The sequence below is a fragment of the Xyrauchen texanus genome, chromosome 33, assembly GCF_025860055.1.
Source record: "Xyrauchen texanus isolate HMW12.3.18 chromosome 33, RBS_HiC_50CHRs, whole genome shotgun sequence".
NCBI classification, from domain to species: domain Eukaryota; kingdom Metazoa; phylum Chordata; class Actinopteri; order Cypriniformes; family Catostomidae; genus Xyrauchen; species Xyrauchen texanus.
The window spans coordinates 4886165-4905344 of record NC_068308.1 but is presented as its reverse complement, the minus strand read 5'-3'; the positions used below and the strand labels follow the sequence as shown (position 1 = coordinate 4905344).

At 37.8% G+C, this 19180-nt stretch overlaps 1 protein-coding gene across 1 annotated transcript in view; it reads left to right on the top strand.

Annotated features, from left to right (window-relative positions):
- Positions 1-1161: 1161 nt before the first annotated feature.
- Positions 1162-19180, top strand: part of oplah (5-oxoprolinase, ATP-hydrolysing) — a 72700-nt gene continuing 54681 nt past the window's right edge. The window contains exons 1-7 of the mRNA XM_052102935.1: positions 1162-1284; positions 8007-8178; positions 10674-10865; positions 11312-11426; positions 14462-14585; positions 18224-18419; positions 18544-18709. Coding sequence (XP_051958895.1) covers positions 8008-8178; positions 10674-10865; positions 11312-11426; positions 14462-14585; positions 18224-18419; positions 18544-18709 — 964 coding nt within the window. The 5' untranslated portion in view covers positions 1162-1284; position 8007. The remainder of the gene's footprint in view (positions 1285-8006; positions 8179-10673; positions 10866-11311; positions 11427-14461; positions 14586-18223; positions 18420-18543; positions 18710-19180) is intronic.

Here is a 19180-nt window from a genome sequence, read left to right as displayed (position 1 = left end):
AATTGATCTTGATAGTTTAGATTGTACATGATTAATGTGTGATTTCCAACTGATTATGTCATCTATAATTACCCCAAGAAACTTATTTTCATGAACTCTATCAATTGTAACCCCGTCTATTTGTATGTTCACCTGAATATTCATACTACAATTCCCAAATAACATTATTTTAATTTTATTTAAATTTAATGATAATTTATTACTATCAAACCATATTTTTAATTTATTCATTTCTTTAGTGACATCCTTCACCAGTTGCTGTAAGTTTTCACCTGAACAAAATATATTGGTATCGTCTGCAAATAAAACCATCTTCAACAACTTAGATACAGAACATATGTCATTAATATACAAAATAAATACTTTTGGTCACAACACTGACCCCTGGGGGATACCACAAGCAATGTCCAAACATACTGACCTGGAGCTTCCCAACTTCACAAACTGCTGTCTCTTACTTAGATAACTCCTCACCCAGTCTAATACGATCCCCCTGATACCATACCTTTCCAGTTTTTTTATTAGTATGTCATGGTCGATTGTATCAAAAGCTTTTTTAAAGTCAACAAATACCCCCATTACATAATTTTTATGATCCAGGGCACTTGTGATTTCCTCTATTGATTCTATTATTGCCATTGATGTAGATCTATTTAGTCTAAATCCATACTGACCGTCAGTGAGTAATTGATGTTTATCCAAGAATGTATCTAATCTGTTGTTAAAGATTTTTTCAAGAATTTTGGAAAATTGTGGAAGTAAGGAGACAGGTCTAAGTGGTATTTGCTCCCATTTTTATACAGAGGTATGACTTTGGCTGTTTTCATTTTGTTTGGAAATGAACCTGTTTGAAATGATAAGTTACAAATATATGTCAATGGTTTTGAGATCTCCTCAATGACTTTTCTCACTATAGTCATGTCAATGTCATTGTAATCAGTAGACTTTTTGTTCTTACAATTGCTCACAATTTCCAATATTTCATTCTCATCCACTGGCCTGAAAAACATTGAGCTTTGATTTCTCTCTATTAATTTATTACAATGACCTTCCGATAAAAAATATATTTCTTTAGAAGATAAGCATTTCAAATCTGTGTGTAACCTAACACAGAGCCAGAGAACATTGACATCATCAAACACGCCCCCGCCGCCATGTATAGGGAGAGTCTGCTGTCGGTGGAGGTGGAGCTCAATTTCTTCTACACTAGAGTGGAGACAAGTAAACGGAGTGAGGCAGAGGAGGAATCGTCTGTTTATTTCTTATTTCACCTGCGCTTAAACTGTGAGTAAGGGACATGATATTAATTGTGTGATATGTTGACGTGTGTCTGCAGCATTGCATCAGGGCTCAATGATCTAGCCTAGTTCAAATTCAAGTGATTGTCCTGCCGTTTAAGCGTTTACCTCCACTCGCAGTTATTTCTAACAGCTTATCATGTGTACACAGCACAAAATAATCAGACAACATTTTTAAGATCTGTCGGAGTTTACGCATTGACAATTCTGTAATACTACAAACAGGGTGCGAATAACACAACTACCATCAAGGGGGTCATAACCCACCGCGGTAAAGTTTGTTTGATGTTCGACATTCGTTGGGCATTCGGTTTTGCAGATGTAAGGGACCGTCTGAAAACTCCACTAAATACGCCAAAACATAGGAGAAGGCCACCTATTCATTCAATTGACGTGAAAGTTATAAATGAAAATAAATAAATAAAATACAGTAAAATACATTTTCACATTCAGAATGTTCTAATAACTTCCCAGAAGACAGACTGACATATTATTACAGTTATTTTCAATTATATAAGTAATCAATTATTAAAGAAAAATATTCACAAAAATTATATTTTTTCATTTTAAAGGCTGTAGTAATTTCCCAGAGGATAGATGCATTTACTACACGTGAGCTTATTACAGTATCATCAATTATATAAGTACAGTAATCAATTATTTTAGAAACATTTTCACTAAAATTCATCACAATTATATTTTCAAATTTTTAATGTTTTAGTACATTTTCAGAGGTTACACAGACTTACAATAGGTGAGATTATTATAGTATGATCAATTATATGAGAACAGAAATTATGTTAGAAACTACTCTATAATTTCTGTTAATACTGTATGTGCTTCCAGTAATATAGGCTTAACAGGAGAGATGGTATAATAATGTCTGATCACTGACGGCAAGAGAGATCTCCCCTGTCACTTCCTAGAGCACGGTGCTCATAAAACCGCTGTTGTGGAGAGGATGCTTTTACATCTGTCTTCAGTAAATAAATATAAAATCTAGTATAGCTGTCTTTTCTGATCATTTCCTTTACATATTTTTAGATATCTGCTTTGATGTACTGTTGCGTCCTGTGCCTCAATGACAGTTAGACTCAGGTGTTCCCTCAAAGTCCATCACCAGCTTTTTTATGTTTGTGATATTCAGCTGCATTTGTTTTCTACAGAACAAGACAAAGTCATCCACCAGCTTTTTGTAATCGGTGTCTTCTCCATTTTCAACGCAACATCCAGTTGAAGTTTCGCCTCCAAATTTAATGCAACGAATCTGTGTTTGTATGAGTATTTCTCCAACTGGATGTTTATTCAGATATTTCATTTTATATGAAGTGAGATAAGACCTGATATAAAAGTAATTGTAATGTTGAGACAGGCTGAATACAGGAAATGATATTGACGAGTGAACCCAAGTGCAGTATTTATTAGTGACGTATAAATCAAAACAAATATAAACGACTTGACAATGTTACACCAAAACAATACTCAAAAGACAATGGCAAACATGAGGGCTTAAATACATGAACATGTGTAACCACATGACGAGACTAAACTAATGAACAAGATAACACGGCAATGAAACAAGAACAATGATAAAACAGAACTGATAACAAGACTCCTAAACATAACCAGTGAAGAGATCAGACTAATAAACATGGTGGAACAAGAGGGTCACATGACAAGGATCCAATAAGAACAAAATATTTGAAACATGGCAGGAACAGGAAATCACATGACTAGAAAGAGGAAACGGGAACAAGGAACTACATTTTCAAAATAAAAGACACGAACACAAAACATGAACAAAAACACATTAAAACATGACAGTGATATTACAGTGATCATTCTGGGTAACAAATTTCCATTAACAAAATTTATAACAAACTCCGGACTAAGTTAAACCAACTCCCTGTTCCCATGTCTATCTGTCAGTGGATTACCAGCTTTCTGACAGACAGGCAGCAGCTTGAGATGGGGGAAATTCACTTCCAGCACTTGTACAGTCAGCACTGGTGCCTCCCAGGGATGCGTGCTCTCCCCACTACTCTTCTCCCTCTACACCAATGACTGCACCACTAAGGACCACTCCGTCAAGCTCCTAAAGTTTGCAGACGACGCTACTGTCATCGGCTTCATCCAAGATGATGATGAGTCTGTATACAAAAAGGAGGTTGAACGGCTGGCTGACTGATGTAGTCAAAACAACCTGGAGCTGAACACACTCAAAACGGTGGAGATGATTGTGGACTTTAAGAGGAAAACCCCAACACTGACCCCCCTCACCATTCTAAACAGCACTGTGGCAGCAGAGTCATTCAGGTTCCTGGGCACTACCATCTCACAGGACCTGAAGTGGGAGACACACATTGACTCCATTGTGAAAAATGCCCATCAGAGGTTGTACTTCCTTCACCAGCTGAGGAAGTTCAACCTGCCACAGGCACTGCTGATACAGTTATACTCGGCAGTCAATGAGTCTGTCCTCTGCACTTCAGTAACTATCTGGTTTGGCGCAGCTACGAAATCAGACATCAGAAGACTACAAAGGACAGTTCGGACTGCTGATCGGATTATTGGTTGCCCCCTGCCCCCCATTCAAGAACTATATACTTCCAAAGTGAGGAAAAAGACTGTAAAAATCACTCTGGATCCCACTCACCCAGCCCACTACCTTTTTGAACTGTTGCCTTCTGGCCGACGCTTCAGAGCTCTGAGCACCAGAACCGTCAGGCACAAGACATTTTTTTTTCCCTCAGGCTATCCATCTCATAAACGGTTAAAGCCGCCCCATTGAGCAATAATTATGTGCAATACACAGTTTAAGTCTATTTATATTATCTAAAATATTCTCTTCTGCCATTACATACAAAGGAAAAACAAAACTTTTTGCACTGTAAATAACATACTGTATTTTTGTACTATATATAACGCATTTGTTTTAGATTTGCACTACTTATGTGTGTGTGTGTATGTATGTATGTATACACTCACCTAAAGGATTATTAGGAACACCATACTAATACTGTGTTTGACCCCCTTACGCCTTCAGAACTGCCTTAATTCTACGTGGCATTGATTCAACAAGGTGCTGAAAGCATTCTTTAGAAATGTTGGCCCATATTGATACGATAGCATCTTGCAGTTGATGGAGATTTGTGGGATACACATCCAGGGCACGAAGCTCCCGTTCCACCACATCCCAAAGATGTTCTATTGGGTTGAGATCTGGTGACTGTGGGGGCTATTTTAGTACAGTGAACTCATTGTCATGTTCAAGAAACCAATTTGAAATGATTTGAGCTTTGTGACATGGTGCATTATCCTGCTGGAAGTAGCCATCAGAGAATGGGTACATGGTGGCCATAAAGGGATGGACATGGTCCGAAACAATGCTCAGGTAGGCCGTGGCATTTAAACGATGCCCAATTGGCACTAAGGGGCCTAAAGTGTGCCAAGAAAACATCCCCCACACCATTACACCACCACCACCAGCCTGCACAGTGGTAACAAGGCATGATGGATCCATGTTCTCATTCTGTTTACGCCAAATTCTGACTCTACCATCTGAATGTCTCAACAGAAATCGAGACTCATCAGACCAGGCAACATTTTTCCAGTCTTCAACTGTCCAATTTTGGTGAGCTCTTGCAAATTGTAGCCTCTTTTTCCTATTTGTAGTGGAGATGAGTGGTACCCGGTGGGGTCTTCTGCTGTTGTAGCCCATCCGCCTCAAGGTTGTGCGTGTTGTGGCTTCACAAATGCTTTGCTGCATACCTCTGTTAGGGGTATAACAGTTATGACCCGGACAAGATATGGAGAAAGAAAACCAGGAGTCGAGAAATTCAATTAAAGAATCAAAATTTACTGAAGAATAGTTTGCAGTGAAATTGGCAGAGCCAGCGGCAAAGCCTCACGAGGAGATCGAAAGCCAACTCGTACATTACACAAAATCTTACATCAATTATACCATTTGCAAGGAGTACATTCTATTATTTCACTCCTGATTGGCTAAAAGAACATAAAGTCACAACATATAGATTGCTATGCCCTATCAACATTAATCAGCGCAATTGTCGTCCTGGGGCCCGAGATTTACGTCTGAAGTGACCTCGCAGATGATCGCGGGCGTCTTCGAGTCAGCCTGGTGTGCCTTCCTGGGTTCAAAACCTGGGTAGAAGGTCAATACGCACACACAAAACACTGACGAACGACAGCTCTTCTCTGCGCACAAGGGAACCAGAGCCCACATTATCAGGCCATTTTACCCAAAACAATGAGATAAAAATATTCACTCCTCAGGCAAAGGAGAGGGAAGAAATAACATCATTTCTTCCCTTAAAGAAATAATAAGAGAGAAATCACACTTCTACTATTTAAGTGGTATTACATAGGATTTTAAATCATATAATTAGTTATGGACAGGTAACGGTCAAACACAAAACATATCTATCACATATGTTTAACATTCTACCTGCCCCCTCTCATCACAGCTAAGCTTATTCCCAAGAGACCTTCAACCTTCGTGCAGGACAGAAAATAAGGCTCTGGAATGTGCCTGGAAAAAAGTTAACTCTTAACACACATATGATTCAAAATATATTTCAGTTATGCATAAGAAAATAGAATTGATTATGTGATCATGCATATAGTTAATTCATCATTTTATTAAATGAGTTAAGCAACAGAATATAGATAGATATTGATATAAAAGGATATATATAATATATATATATATATATATATATATATATATGTATTGATATATCTGAAGAGACAAGGGATTTCTGACCCTCACCCTTCACCTCGGTTGTAACAAGTGGTTATTTCAGGCAAAGTTGCTCTTCTATCAGCTTGAATCAGTCGGCCCATTCTCCTCTGACCTCTAGCATCAACAAGGCGTTTTCGCCCACAGGACTGCCGCATACTGGATGTTTTTCCCTTTTCACACCATTCTTTGTAAACCCTAGAAATGGTTGTGCTTGAAAATCCCAGTAACTGAGCAGATTGTGAAATACTCAGACCGGCCCGTCTGGCACCAACAACCATGCCACGCTCAAAATTGCTTAAATCACCTTTCTTTCCCATTCTGACATTCAGTTTGGAGCTCAGGAGATTGTCTTGACCAGGACCACACCCCTAAATGCATTGAAACAACTGCCATGTGATTGGTTGATTAGATAATTGCATTAATGAGAAATTGAACAGGTGTTCCTAATAATCCTTTAGGTGAGTGTATGTGTAATTATATATTTATTTTTTATTATCTGTCTTGCTGCTGTTTTTGTATTGTTAGACACTGGAAGCTCCTTTCATCAAGACAAATTCTTTGTATGTGTAAGCATACTTGGCAATAAAGCTGAAACAATTTTCCACTAAAAACGTTTATTGCTAGTATTAATTTTTTTTATTCCTTCTGTAAGATTATTTTAAATTAATTTGGGATCTTTAAAGAATGTGATAGGAAAGTCAATTTGCTTTGTTTTTCATTTTATTTGATTAAATAACTGAATAGGTTATTAACTTAAGTATTTAACTGGCTTTGAGTAACATTGGAGATTTTGAGAGATATAATGGTTTTATTGATTGTTGTTTCAGTCAGGATCACTTGCATCAAGTGTATCAATTTTACTTTCATTTAAAGTAATCATTTCATTGAATGCTTCTTTTCTGCTCTCATTGCCCAGCCATTCATGGGTAGAGCAGGGAGAACAGAACTGAATTTATAATCGAAGTACAATCAGAGGGCAAATGAATTAAATCAGGGCAAGGAAAACGTAAATTAGCATTGTTTGCAACAGGCAGGGAGGCAGAAAACCAGATGAAAAAACCCTTAATTCAGAGATACACAAAGAACATCCAAAACTCTCTGATTAAGTAACAGAAACGGACAGAAAGCAGGTGATCTTACACATGATGATCTAGCAAAAAGCTAAATAACAGGCAGAGTATAAATTCATAGAGGAAAAGAAGACACTAGCACAATAATTATGTGGTTGGATGTTGAAAAGCACAACTATTTTTTTTTTTTTTTCTAAAATAATTCATTGTTGTACTCATATTGTTATAAATACTGTAATAATCTCACCTGTAGTATGTCTATATATCTTTTGGGAATTTACTACATCCTTTAAAATGTAAAAATATAATTTTATTGAATTTTAGTTTCTAAAATAATTGATAACTGTACTTGCATAATTGATCATACTGTAATAATCTCACCTGTAGTATGTCTGTCTGTCCTCTGGGAAGTTATTAGAACATTCTGAATGTGATTTTATTTTTATTTTTAAATGTATAACTTTCACGTCAATTGAATGAATGAGTGGAGTGGACATCTCCTATGTTTTGGCCTAGTGAGTGGAGTTTTCAGACGGTCCCTTACATCTGAGAAACTGAATGTCCAATGAATGTCGAACGTCATACTAACTACCTCAGTTCATAACCCTGACTAAGTATCTGCTGTCACTCTGGCTTTATCTCAAGTCCTAGAGCTGCCCGCCTAAACGCATTCCAAATCAGCTGCACTTTTGTGCAACCAAGGCATGTGCAGTTCTTGCTTATTTTCATGGACACTTTTTGAATTTACTTAGGGCAAAAAATCCTGCATGATAAACTCTTGACAGCTCACTATGTTTAGCGCCAGAGCCATTATGTGTCAGACTTCGTCTCTCGGATGTTTTGATCATTGTCGTCTGTGTCTCATTGTCTCAGTATGGCTGAATCTATAGGAAAGTTTGACTTTGCAATCGATCGTGGAGGTACCTTCACTGACGTGTTTGCCCGTTTGCCCGACGGGCAAGAGAGGGTCCTAAAACTGCTGTCACATGACCCACAGAATTACAAAGATGCCCCGACTGAGGGCATCCGCAGAGTGCTTGAGGAGGTAAGGACAAACATGCAAAGGTTTCTCATTAAATCCTACAAATAGTACAATCTCACAAACAAAGTCAAGGAGTTCTTCTGCTGAACACAAAGATTTTTAGAAGAATATCTCTATTCAATGCAAGTGAATGGTGACCAGAACTCCTATAGTTCTAAAAAGAAGATGAAGTCAGCATAAAAGAAATCCATAAGAATTCAGTGGTTTAATCAATGTCTTCTGAATAGGGATGGGCATTTTGATCATTTTGTCTATTCGATGAGGACTCAAGGGGCAATTACATGTTCATAACTGTAATAACATGTCAGACAAACGGCTATAGCTGCTGCATTGCGTCTTGTTATTTCAGTGTATCATCCATTTATTATTATAGGCTGTTATAAAATAGTATGTTACAAAATGTACAGAATATTGCATAATCAAAATATAATGTATCATATTTTGTCATTATGTGAAGATTCGCTGCTCAACTCTGAAAAAATGTGCACAACACTGTCTGTTCTTCCTGCAGGTTACCGTAGTAATCTTAGTAAGTTGTTCCTGTCTGAACAGGATATTTTGAAATAACAGGAGATGCTATAACCATTGCGATTTAATATGCGTGTTAAGTTAAAGTTCAGTTTTGAAGATGCTGCATTGTGTTCCATTTAACTGCACTCTGTCTAGATGTTTGAAACACTCGCCTGCTGTGCACTGCCACACACGCCGTGTGTGTGTGTGTGTGTGTGTGTGTGTGTGTGTGTGTGTGTGTGTGTGTGAGCGTGTATTTATCACTTTGTGGGGACCAAATGTCCCCATAAGGATAGTAAAACCCGAAATTTTTGACCTTGTGGGGACATTTTGTCGGTCCCCATGAGGAAAACAGCTTATAAATCATACTAAATTATGTTTTTTGAAAATGTAAAAATGCAGAATGTTTTCTGTGAGGGTTAGGTTTAGGGGTAGGGTTAGGTTTAGGGGATAGAATATAAAGTTTGTACAGTATAAAAACCATTATGTCTATGGAAAGTCCCCATAAAACATGGAAACACAACATGTGTGTGTGTGTGTGTGTGTGTGTGTGTGTGTGTCCCCAAATGTTCGCTCTTGTGAGGAAAGCCGCGATGCTGTGTTGTTGCTGTGATTCATGAAGTGTTCCGTTAATCTCTGAGAGTCTGAATTTCCACCTTTTAACTGAGGAAAGTGCAACGGAATGACACTTTATATCGGATATCTAACTTGGAAACTCAAGCAGCAATCTTCATTAATTTTGTCGATTTGCATGTGTGTCTTTCGTCACGCAGGTCAGGGAGGTTTAGTCCATGACAATCATTCGATTTTATTAAATAATATTGTGAGAGGGCGGAGGGCGGCGCCTGTTGGTGATTCTAGACACCTGGTCCCTTATCAAGCTAATTAAGCCTCCGAGAGGGATAAAGGCCGACTGCGGATGGTGGTGCGATGAGAGAGAGATTGTTTACAGTCCGCTGACCATCATGTGTGTGTTTGTGTCTTTTGTTTAAGTTTCTCATTAAACTATTTATATTGTCAAGCCGGTTCTCGCCTCCTCCTTTCCCTTATATTCCCTTTACAAATATCCATTAACGAGTCAAAGTTCTTACATGAAATAATAATAAAGCGTGTTTGGCAAATGTTTTACAGAGACAGGTTTTCAAAACATGGTTAATTACACTCTTTGTTTTGATTATTGTAACGATAGCATTGCAGTATCAGTTTGTTTGCCATGAGAAGTCTCTTATAATCGTTGTACCCCTCAATGTCACAACGTAATCAATCTCAAAATTTAAAATAAGCTCCCTCTTTGACACGTTTGTGTTTATTTGTCAGGTAATCCTGACTGGATTTCAAATTAAGTGAGAAGTCACATGCGTGGTCACTATTGATCATCGTTTTCTTGGTCGATTATTGCTGCCTTGTCCGAGTACTCGTGCCCATCCCTACTTCTGAAGTGATCCAGTTGGTTTGTGGTGGGACTAGACCAAAATATAACACCTTTTTCACAATACGTTTTGATTGCATTCTCCTTGGCAATCATGATTTCAAGGTTGAGTACACTTCCTATAGAGCAATCTAGCGATCTGCATGTGTCAAGCTCTAAGGAAGTGGAATTGAGCTTGAAATCATGATCATGCCTAGAGAAATGACAAGATGAAACGTAAAAACGAGTTACATTTTGGTCTGTTCTCACCCAAAACCATTCCTTCAGATGACATTGATTAAACCACTGGAATCTTAAGGTTTATATTTATGGTGACTTTATCCATTTTGGAGCTTCAAGGCCTGATCACCATTCACTTTCATTGTATGGAGCTAAAGTATTATTCTAAAAATCTTCGTTTGTGTTCTTCAGAAGAAAAACAGCCATACACATCTGGGATGGCATGAGGGTGAGTAAATGATGAGAGAATTAAAATTTTGGGGTGATCTATCCCTTTAAATCTGAGTTGTGAACAACTAATGCTGAAATAGGTTGGTTTTATGACCCTTTCATTACACAGGAAAGTGGGTGGAGCTTTCCTCGAGACCAGCCTCTGGATACTTCTCTGATTGGGTGGATTCGTATGGGCACCACAGTGGCGACTAACGCTTTACTGGAGCGTCAGGGTGAGAGAACGGCGCTACTGGTGACACGTGGATTTCGGGACTTACTACATATTGGCACGCAGGCACGACCTGATCTGTTTGACTTGGTGAGCAATAGAATCGTTTGAGCTATGGAGTTGTTAGAAGTCATTCACCCTCATGTAATTCCATAGCTACATGCTGTTTTATGCTGAATTTGGAAGAATCTTCATAGTTTCCATAGAATGACAGTTTATAGTGACCACTCTGTCCAGCTCCAAAATGGAAAAACAAGCTGCAGCTCTCAAAATAAAACATTGCACCTCTGATACAGTGCTTTCAAATTTTTGAAATTGGTGGCTTAAGCAAGCATATACCATCACTTAACCTCAAAGCTAATGGTAGGTCAGTCTTGAAAGATTTGTATGTTATACGTTAAACTATTTTAAAATGTTTACTATTTTGCTCTGGGAATTTTGAAAGCATCATCAAATACAACTAACAGTTCATAATAATTTCTAGCCTATTCATGAATAACCTAGATTCCAAGTGTGTGTTGTTGTTGTTGTTATAGGAGGTGTGTATGCCAGAGGTGTTGTATGAGGAGGTGATTGAGGTGGATGAGCGGGTCATACTCACACAAGATTACTGTCAGCTCCCCAGAAACAAACCCAGACAATTAGTAACAGGTAAAAAAACTACTGCATATACCACAGTAATAGAGCTCAATAAATTCCTTTTCCCTTGATCTTTAAAATAAAACAGTTAATTGTACTTTAAAGATGTACTATAACTTTCAGAAACTTCCTCCCCAGTCCAAAAAGAGCATTTATTGAAACCAAACGACTCATTTTCAGAGATCAACAGTGCCTATTTGTAATTCAGAAATGTGGGCCACTCTGATCAACAATTTGAGCCAATTATAATAGAGGTCACTGACATATTGTTGTAAATGCACAGCGCTAAAAAAATTACATCAGTATCCTTATAAAAAGCTTTTTTATTCTACATGGAGAGAGTCCCCTCGAGGACTGCCTTGTTAGAGTCATATGACCAGCTGAATACTACTCGCTTAATCTCAGTAACCGCCTTAAATTATGCCTTAACAAACAAAATACCAATAATATATTTAATTACCAAACCCTAAACAACATCAAATTCTCCGTCATTTTGGGGCATACAGATAAGTGTAAGACATTTACACTTTCAGCAGTCTCTGGGTTCACAAGCATATATCTGAAACACGTCACAAAAATGAACTGAAACTCCGCAAATACTTATTATACAAACATGAAGAATATGTCTAAAGAAAGCTTAAAATGTCTACTTTTAAATAAAACATTTCAAATTTAAAACAAATATTCTCCTGCAATGTAATCTGTATGTAACAAAGTGATGTACAGTTTCACCTGGCTCAGCGAATTATCTCTAATCTGATCACACCCACCAGCAGAGCGCGCTATTCATACAGTAATGTTCTGAGACGATCAAATCAAATGGTACATGCCCCCGACTGTGCCTTGAAAAAAAATTGTTAATTCACTTATCTGCACGTTTGAAAGACATCGCGATACACAAGTGAGAAAACTCCTGGATAGTGACGAAGAGTTACAATTTTCCTCAGAAGAAGAGCGGGACTCAGATGAATGTTTGTATTTTGAAGAGAGACTTGATCCAGCCGAGGATATAATTTCGAACGAGTAAGTAATTTAGTTTTCATTAGTTGACATGCTATTTTATATAAACATGTACATATTTTACTAGTGGGACTGTTCCCAGACTTGCCAGCCAGGATTCAGAGTATTGAAATTTGAAATATGTCCTAATAGGCAAGTTTTAGTTACATTTTAAATGCTGTTTTGGCTGAAGCAGGTATTTAAATTGTATGCTGTATGATGTAAATATTATATTTAATGATATAAAAATAATATGAATGTTTAGATTATATTTTAACAAGTGTTTATGCTGCCTCATTATCATCAAAGCTTGGGCTTGCAAATATGTGTTCAGGTTAAATGAGTGCATTTAAACAAGACTGCATTTATTTGACCCAAAATACAGTAAAAACATTATGTGAACTCCTTTTACAATTTAAAAGAACAGTTTTCTATTTGAACATATTGTAAAATGCAATTTGTGATCTAAGCAGAATATTCAGCATCATTACTGCAGTCTTCAGTGTCACATGATCCTTCAGAAATCATTATAAGATGCTGATGTTCTAATATGGGCATATTTAAAATGCATTTTACTCATTTAACCTGAACACATATTTGCAAGCACAAGCATTGATGATAATGAGGCAGCATAAACACTAGATAAAATATATTTTAAACATTCATATAATTTTATATCATATTACGTATCATATTTATATCATACACCATACAATTTAAATACCTACTAGCGCTCTGCTAGTGGGTGGGATCACATTACCTATAATGAGCTAAGCCTGTAAAAAATGTACAGTGCTTTGTTTCATACAGATTACATTGCAGGAGAATATTTGTTTTAAATTTGAATTGTTTTATTTAAAAGTAGAAATCTTAAGCTTTTTTAGACATATGTTTCATGTTTGTGTGATAAATATTCACGGAGTTTCAGTTAATTTTTGTGACGTGTTTCAGAAATATATGCTCATGAACACAGAGACTGCTGAAAGCTCACCCTTTTTATTTTCTTTATTTTACAAAAGTTATTGTGAGTGTACACAAATAAAAGTAGACCCTTTTTAGTCTCTAATGATGTCTTACACTTATCTGTATGCCCCAAAATTTGGAGTATTTTAAGTTGTTTCAGCTGTAATGACGAAAATATCCCGGCGCGTCCGTCGAGCCCAGAGGGTTAAACTGTAATATAGGTCTAAAATTAAGTAAAGTCTTTATGTAAAGAAAATGTATTGTCAGATTACTACTTTTAACTTAAAACTTGATTTTGATCATTAAGTCTCCTCACATTCATTCTCTTTCTGTCACATTCCTCCTTGATAGGCCCAGGGGATGGGTCTTTTGTCGTCTCAGGTGTGAATTACAATCAATATTCATTATATGACCTTTCTAACACTAAAAGTGTCTTACAAAAGTTCAATTACTATATTGTTTTGTATGAATGAGTGATCAGGATGGTTTTCACATAATTTTGTAGCAAAAATCCTAGGCTACAAGATCCAGTTCTCAAAAATCTTGTGGACAAATGTTTAGTATGCGTTATATGGCCTTATTTCAATGACTTAGTTTTTTCAAAAACATGCATAAACGTTATTTTCTCAGAAATACTAACATGTACACACATGTTGCTCACATATTATTGTTGCCCAGTTTGTGCTGAATACAGTATTATCAGACTTTAGCCATTAATGTGTTTTTAAGCAACTGAAAAAAGCACAAATGTCAAGGCATGTCAAAACCTCTCCAGGACCCAAAACACCCTCAGAAACCAGAGTGTTAATGAAGGAAGAAAAACCTGGCGAGAAACTAAACTTAGCTGGGGAAACAAGTAACCCTCTGGCTATACAACTTGAATATAATGCCAATATTAGTCATCTATGTGTAATAAGTCAAGCATTATATGAGAAAACAGTAGATGTTGATGGTCAATGTTTAAATCTAAAAGAAATTGATTGAACTGAGATGAAAGATTAAGTGCCTTTAAAGTCCAACCGAAATGACTGTAGAAGTACATGTTGACGTCTGTCTCTCTCTGTCTGTGTCGGTCTCTCTCTCAGGCAGTTCAGGAGACAGTCTGGAGGTGAAGTGTGAGTTGGATCTTCAGCGTGTCGAACAGGATTTGAGACATGTGTGGTCCAAAGGCATCCGCAGTCTAGCAGTGCTGTTTTTGCATTCTTACACGTGTGTACTTGAGATCATTATATTCACTTTAGAAAACTAATAAACAAACTGTTCAATGATTTAACAACATTACATAACCTACAGGAATAACCAAGACACAAAACAGAAGATCATGTTAACATTTAACAAAAGAAAGCCGTTTTGGAGATTCTTTGTTGCTATTTGGTTAAAAGAATGTAAAAATACAATAAACGATTGATGAACGTTATGACAAATGGCAGGCAGTTTTGGGGAAGCTACTCAAATGTAGCTAGCTAAGCTACCAACTACTCAACAAAAAGATTTCCATTATGATTGTTGTGTTCACATTTCATAAGTTATACATGGAACTGTCACAGAAGAGCACTGTACCAAGCATCTGAATGAGACACGCATAAGCACACATAAAGCTGAAGTCAGAAGTTACATTTTTTTTTTTTATTGATTCCTACAGTAAATAAAGAAAAGAAAAACATATATGCATAGTATAAACATTTAAATCCCACCCTGACCCTCAACAAACATTCCTGTGTACACACATGAGTACACAAAAAAAGCAAAAAAATACAAATAAATTGTGTGTGTGTGTATGTATGTATGTATGTGTATATATATATATTTATTTATATATTAGGGCTGTCGATTTAACACGTTAATTCAGTGCGATTTAATTTTATTAGAAATAACACGTTAAAAAAATTTACACAGTTTATTGCAATGCAATAATAGGGATTGTAATAAGGAATATTCCTGAGAAATGCAGGCTTGTAGTACCACCTGTTTACTCCAGAGGGCAGTAATTGAAATTTCAGCTGTGTGGCAACGCGCAGTTTATACAGTGAAGAAAACAACCAGACAGCACAAAACAGACATTCGTTACGTTCTTGCATTCAAAACATTTGATGGAGCGCAAATTTGAACTAAGGGATCTCGAGATGTGTTCTAAGTATTAAACTATATTTAACTTGACACAGTGACCTAAACATTTTATGTTTATGACGCAACGCACCCGAGATGCTACTCAAATTATGTCAAGCCTTTAGGCAATTAGCCAATTAGATTCTGATAGACTAATTGGAGTCAATTAGAGGTGTACCTGTGGATGTATTTTAAGGCCTACCTTCAAACTCAGTGCCTCTTTGGATGACATCATAGGAAAATCAAAAGAAATCAGCCAAGATTTCAGAAAATAAAAAATTGTGGACCTCCAAACGTCTGGTTCATCCTTGGGAGCAATTTCCAAACTCCTGAATCTAACACGTTCATCTGTACAAACAATACTATGCAAGTATAAACACTATTTTCTCAGCAAGGAAGAAGCCACTGCTCCAAAACTGTCATTAAAAATCCAGACTACAGTTTGCAAGTAAACATGGGGACAAAGATCTTAATTTTTGGAGAAATGTCATCTGGTCTGATGAAACAAAAATGGAACTGTTTGTTGGCCATAATGACCATCGTTCTGTTTGAAGGGAAATGGGTGAGGCTTGCAAGCCAAAGAACACCATCCCAACTGTTAAGCATGGGGGTGACAGCATCATGTTTTGGGGGTGCTTTACTGCTGGAGGGACTGGTGCACCTCACAAAATAGATAGCATCATCAGGGAGGAATATTATGTGGATATTTCGAAGCAATTTCTCAAGACATCAGCCAGGAAGTTAAAGCTTGGTCACAAATGGGTCTTCAAAATGGACAATGACACCAAGCATACCTCCAAAGGGCAGAACTGACAAAGCATGTGTGAGTAAGGAGGCCTACAAACCTGACTCAGTAACACCAGTTCTGTCGGAGGAATTCCAGCAACTTATTGTGAGAAGCTTGTGGATGGCTATCCAAATCGTTTGACCCAAGTTAAACAATTTAAAGGCAATACTACCGAATACTAACAAAGTGTATGTAAACTTCTGACCCACTGGGAATGTGATAAAAGAAGTAAAAGCTGAAATAAATTGTGGCAGGGCGGGGCCGGGTGGTGATTCTACACACACATGACGGACATGCCTGTAAACGATCTCTCTCTCCCCACCATCTTCCACAGTCGGCCTTTATCCCTCTCGGAGGCTTGATTAGCTTGATAAGGGACCAGGTGTGTAGAATCACCACCCGGCCCTGCCCTCCGCCCTGCCACATTCCTCCCTCGTTTTCCCAGGCTGGAGAGCCCCCTTCAAGACGTACACCCCCCCCCCTTTCCCTGAGGAGGGGCGTGCCTTCCGCCCCGTCTGCCAGCAGGTCATCTCCGTCTACCTGTTTGAGGGAGGGGACATGGGGAGGTAAACAGAAATCATTAAATGGGGGGGGGTACTTCCTGTAACAGTGTAGTACTCCCCCAAAAAACTATGAAAAATTTAAAAGAGCGGAGCGGCAGTGAGAGAGAGAGAGATGAGAGTGAGATGGGAAAAAAAAAGTACTCGCCGGTTCTGATACACTGTCGCATGGTCCTTGATCACCACACCTTCTCAGGCGGACCGGAGTCAGAACCACGACCCCGGCAGACAGAACGCCCCTCCGCATTCCCGGCGACTCCTGGGGACATTCCTCCGCCCCTGGCAGCGGCTCTACCGCTCCAGGCGGTCGGGGAGTCACTTCCCTCCTCCCCTCATGGACCAAATCATTCTCCCTTCTGTTATTCTGACATTTCACATTCTTAAAATAAAGAAGTGATCCTAACTGACATAAGACAGGGAATTTTCCTACAATTGAATTAGTTTAAATGTATATGGGTAAGTTTTATGTAAACTTCTGACTTCAACTGTACATAAGTAACACACCACTGCACACACAGTCTGGCTGCTATCATAAATATTGCACTATGTGTACTTTGTTTAGATTTTGTATTTTTTTTTTTTTTTTTTTTTTTATGTTCATTGCATGCTATTTATCGCCTCATTTTGGATTAATGCATTGTTACAGCAGTTTGAAGTTCTCTGTTATCAAGTCATCACTGTATGATACATTGATTGCATTTATACGATAGCCAATGTCGGCGTTAGCTAGCTAGGTTTCTCAATAGCTGTTATCTAAAATTGGTGGATGATGTCAGTAGCTGTTTTTGAAATAGACTGTACATTATAAATATGCTGACACAATTCAGTATTGATATGATTCCATCACAACTGTAATTTTGATATATCGATGCACTCTTGTTATATAATAATAGAATGCTTCAGAGAAGGCAGAGAGACTCAATGCAGGGGAGCTAAATCCTCTGTAAAGCCCTCACCAAATGTTGGGCCTACCCTGTCAACATCAGGGGAGTGAAAGTGACATTCTGATGTTAAGAAAAATAGGTCTTCCAATATCCAGTGTCCAGTTGCTTTCGTAAGTCGCAAACTTTTCCCCAAGGTGTCTGCTACTCATTAGTGGAAAATTAGTGCTTGGTGGTATAGTGGGCTTTAAACTCAAGTGGATGGAGAAAGTGAAAGACACCTACAGTAGAATGACATGGCTTTTTTCAGTTATCAGTCTGGCATGTTCACTTGCTTAACGTGCACCCGATTTGTTTTCACTATATTTTGTTGAATTGTATATTTAAGTCTCTTGTGCCTTTACTACCTTGTTTGCTATAGACATTATATCAAACACTGACATTATTAAAGCATACTGTAAAATCTGATGAAGTGGTTCAAATGTTTTCTTTAAATGATGTTGTGTGTTTCAGATGGTCTGCTCATGAGAAAGCCGTGGGCAATTTGGCGAGGCGTCTTGGTTTCACTCAAGTGTCTCTGTCTAGTGAGGTGATGCCCATGGTTCGAGCAGTGCCTCGTGGGTTCACTGTCTGTGTAGATGCCTACCTCACACCAAAAATACACATGTACCTTTCTGAATTCACCACCGGCTTTAAAGGAGGCTTGAAGGTGTGTATATGTGTGTGAAGTTTATAATGGATGTTTTATGGGATTTATCTTACATTTTGTGACATTTTGCATTTTGTAAGTACCCCTTAATTAAATCTCTCTCTTTCTTTTTTTTTTTTCCCAGAATGTGGATGTGTTGTTCATGCAGTCTGATGGAGGTCTGACGCCCATGGAGCAGTTCTGTGGCTCTCGGGCGGTGCTCTCGGGTCCTGCTGGTGGAGTCGTGGGTTATGCCGCCACCTCGTACAGCTTTATAAATAACAAACCTGTCATTGGCTTCGACATGGGAGGTGAGAGATACTCTTAGTTAATATGACAAGTAGGAATTCCGTGGTTTGAGAGTGCAGCACACTGATTTGTCTGAACCTAAGCCACCAAATTGGTCCCCAGTGTGGGAATGCTTTATGTTCAAAAGACCTAGGGCTGAATGATGAATTGTGATTTGGAAGAGTGCAATTTTCAAATTGTGAAAGTTTTTATAATAATGCAAAAAAGTTCTAGTTTGATTATTTTCCCCTTTCTATCTGATTGCATTATCAATATGAGTACGTGCAGCAGCTTTTTAACACTAACTGATGTGGAGAATGTACCTTTTTGTCTTTTTGTCCAATTTTCAAATACTTTTTTGCCGCAAAACAAATTTACATGATGTTGTAATTTACCACGGAGCTTGTTGTGGTTCATGGCTTACAACTCTTTTATGAAGGATTTTATGAAAAGTATATGGGAAAAATTAATAGGGAAAAAATACATCCTGAATA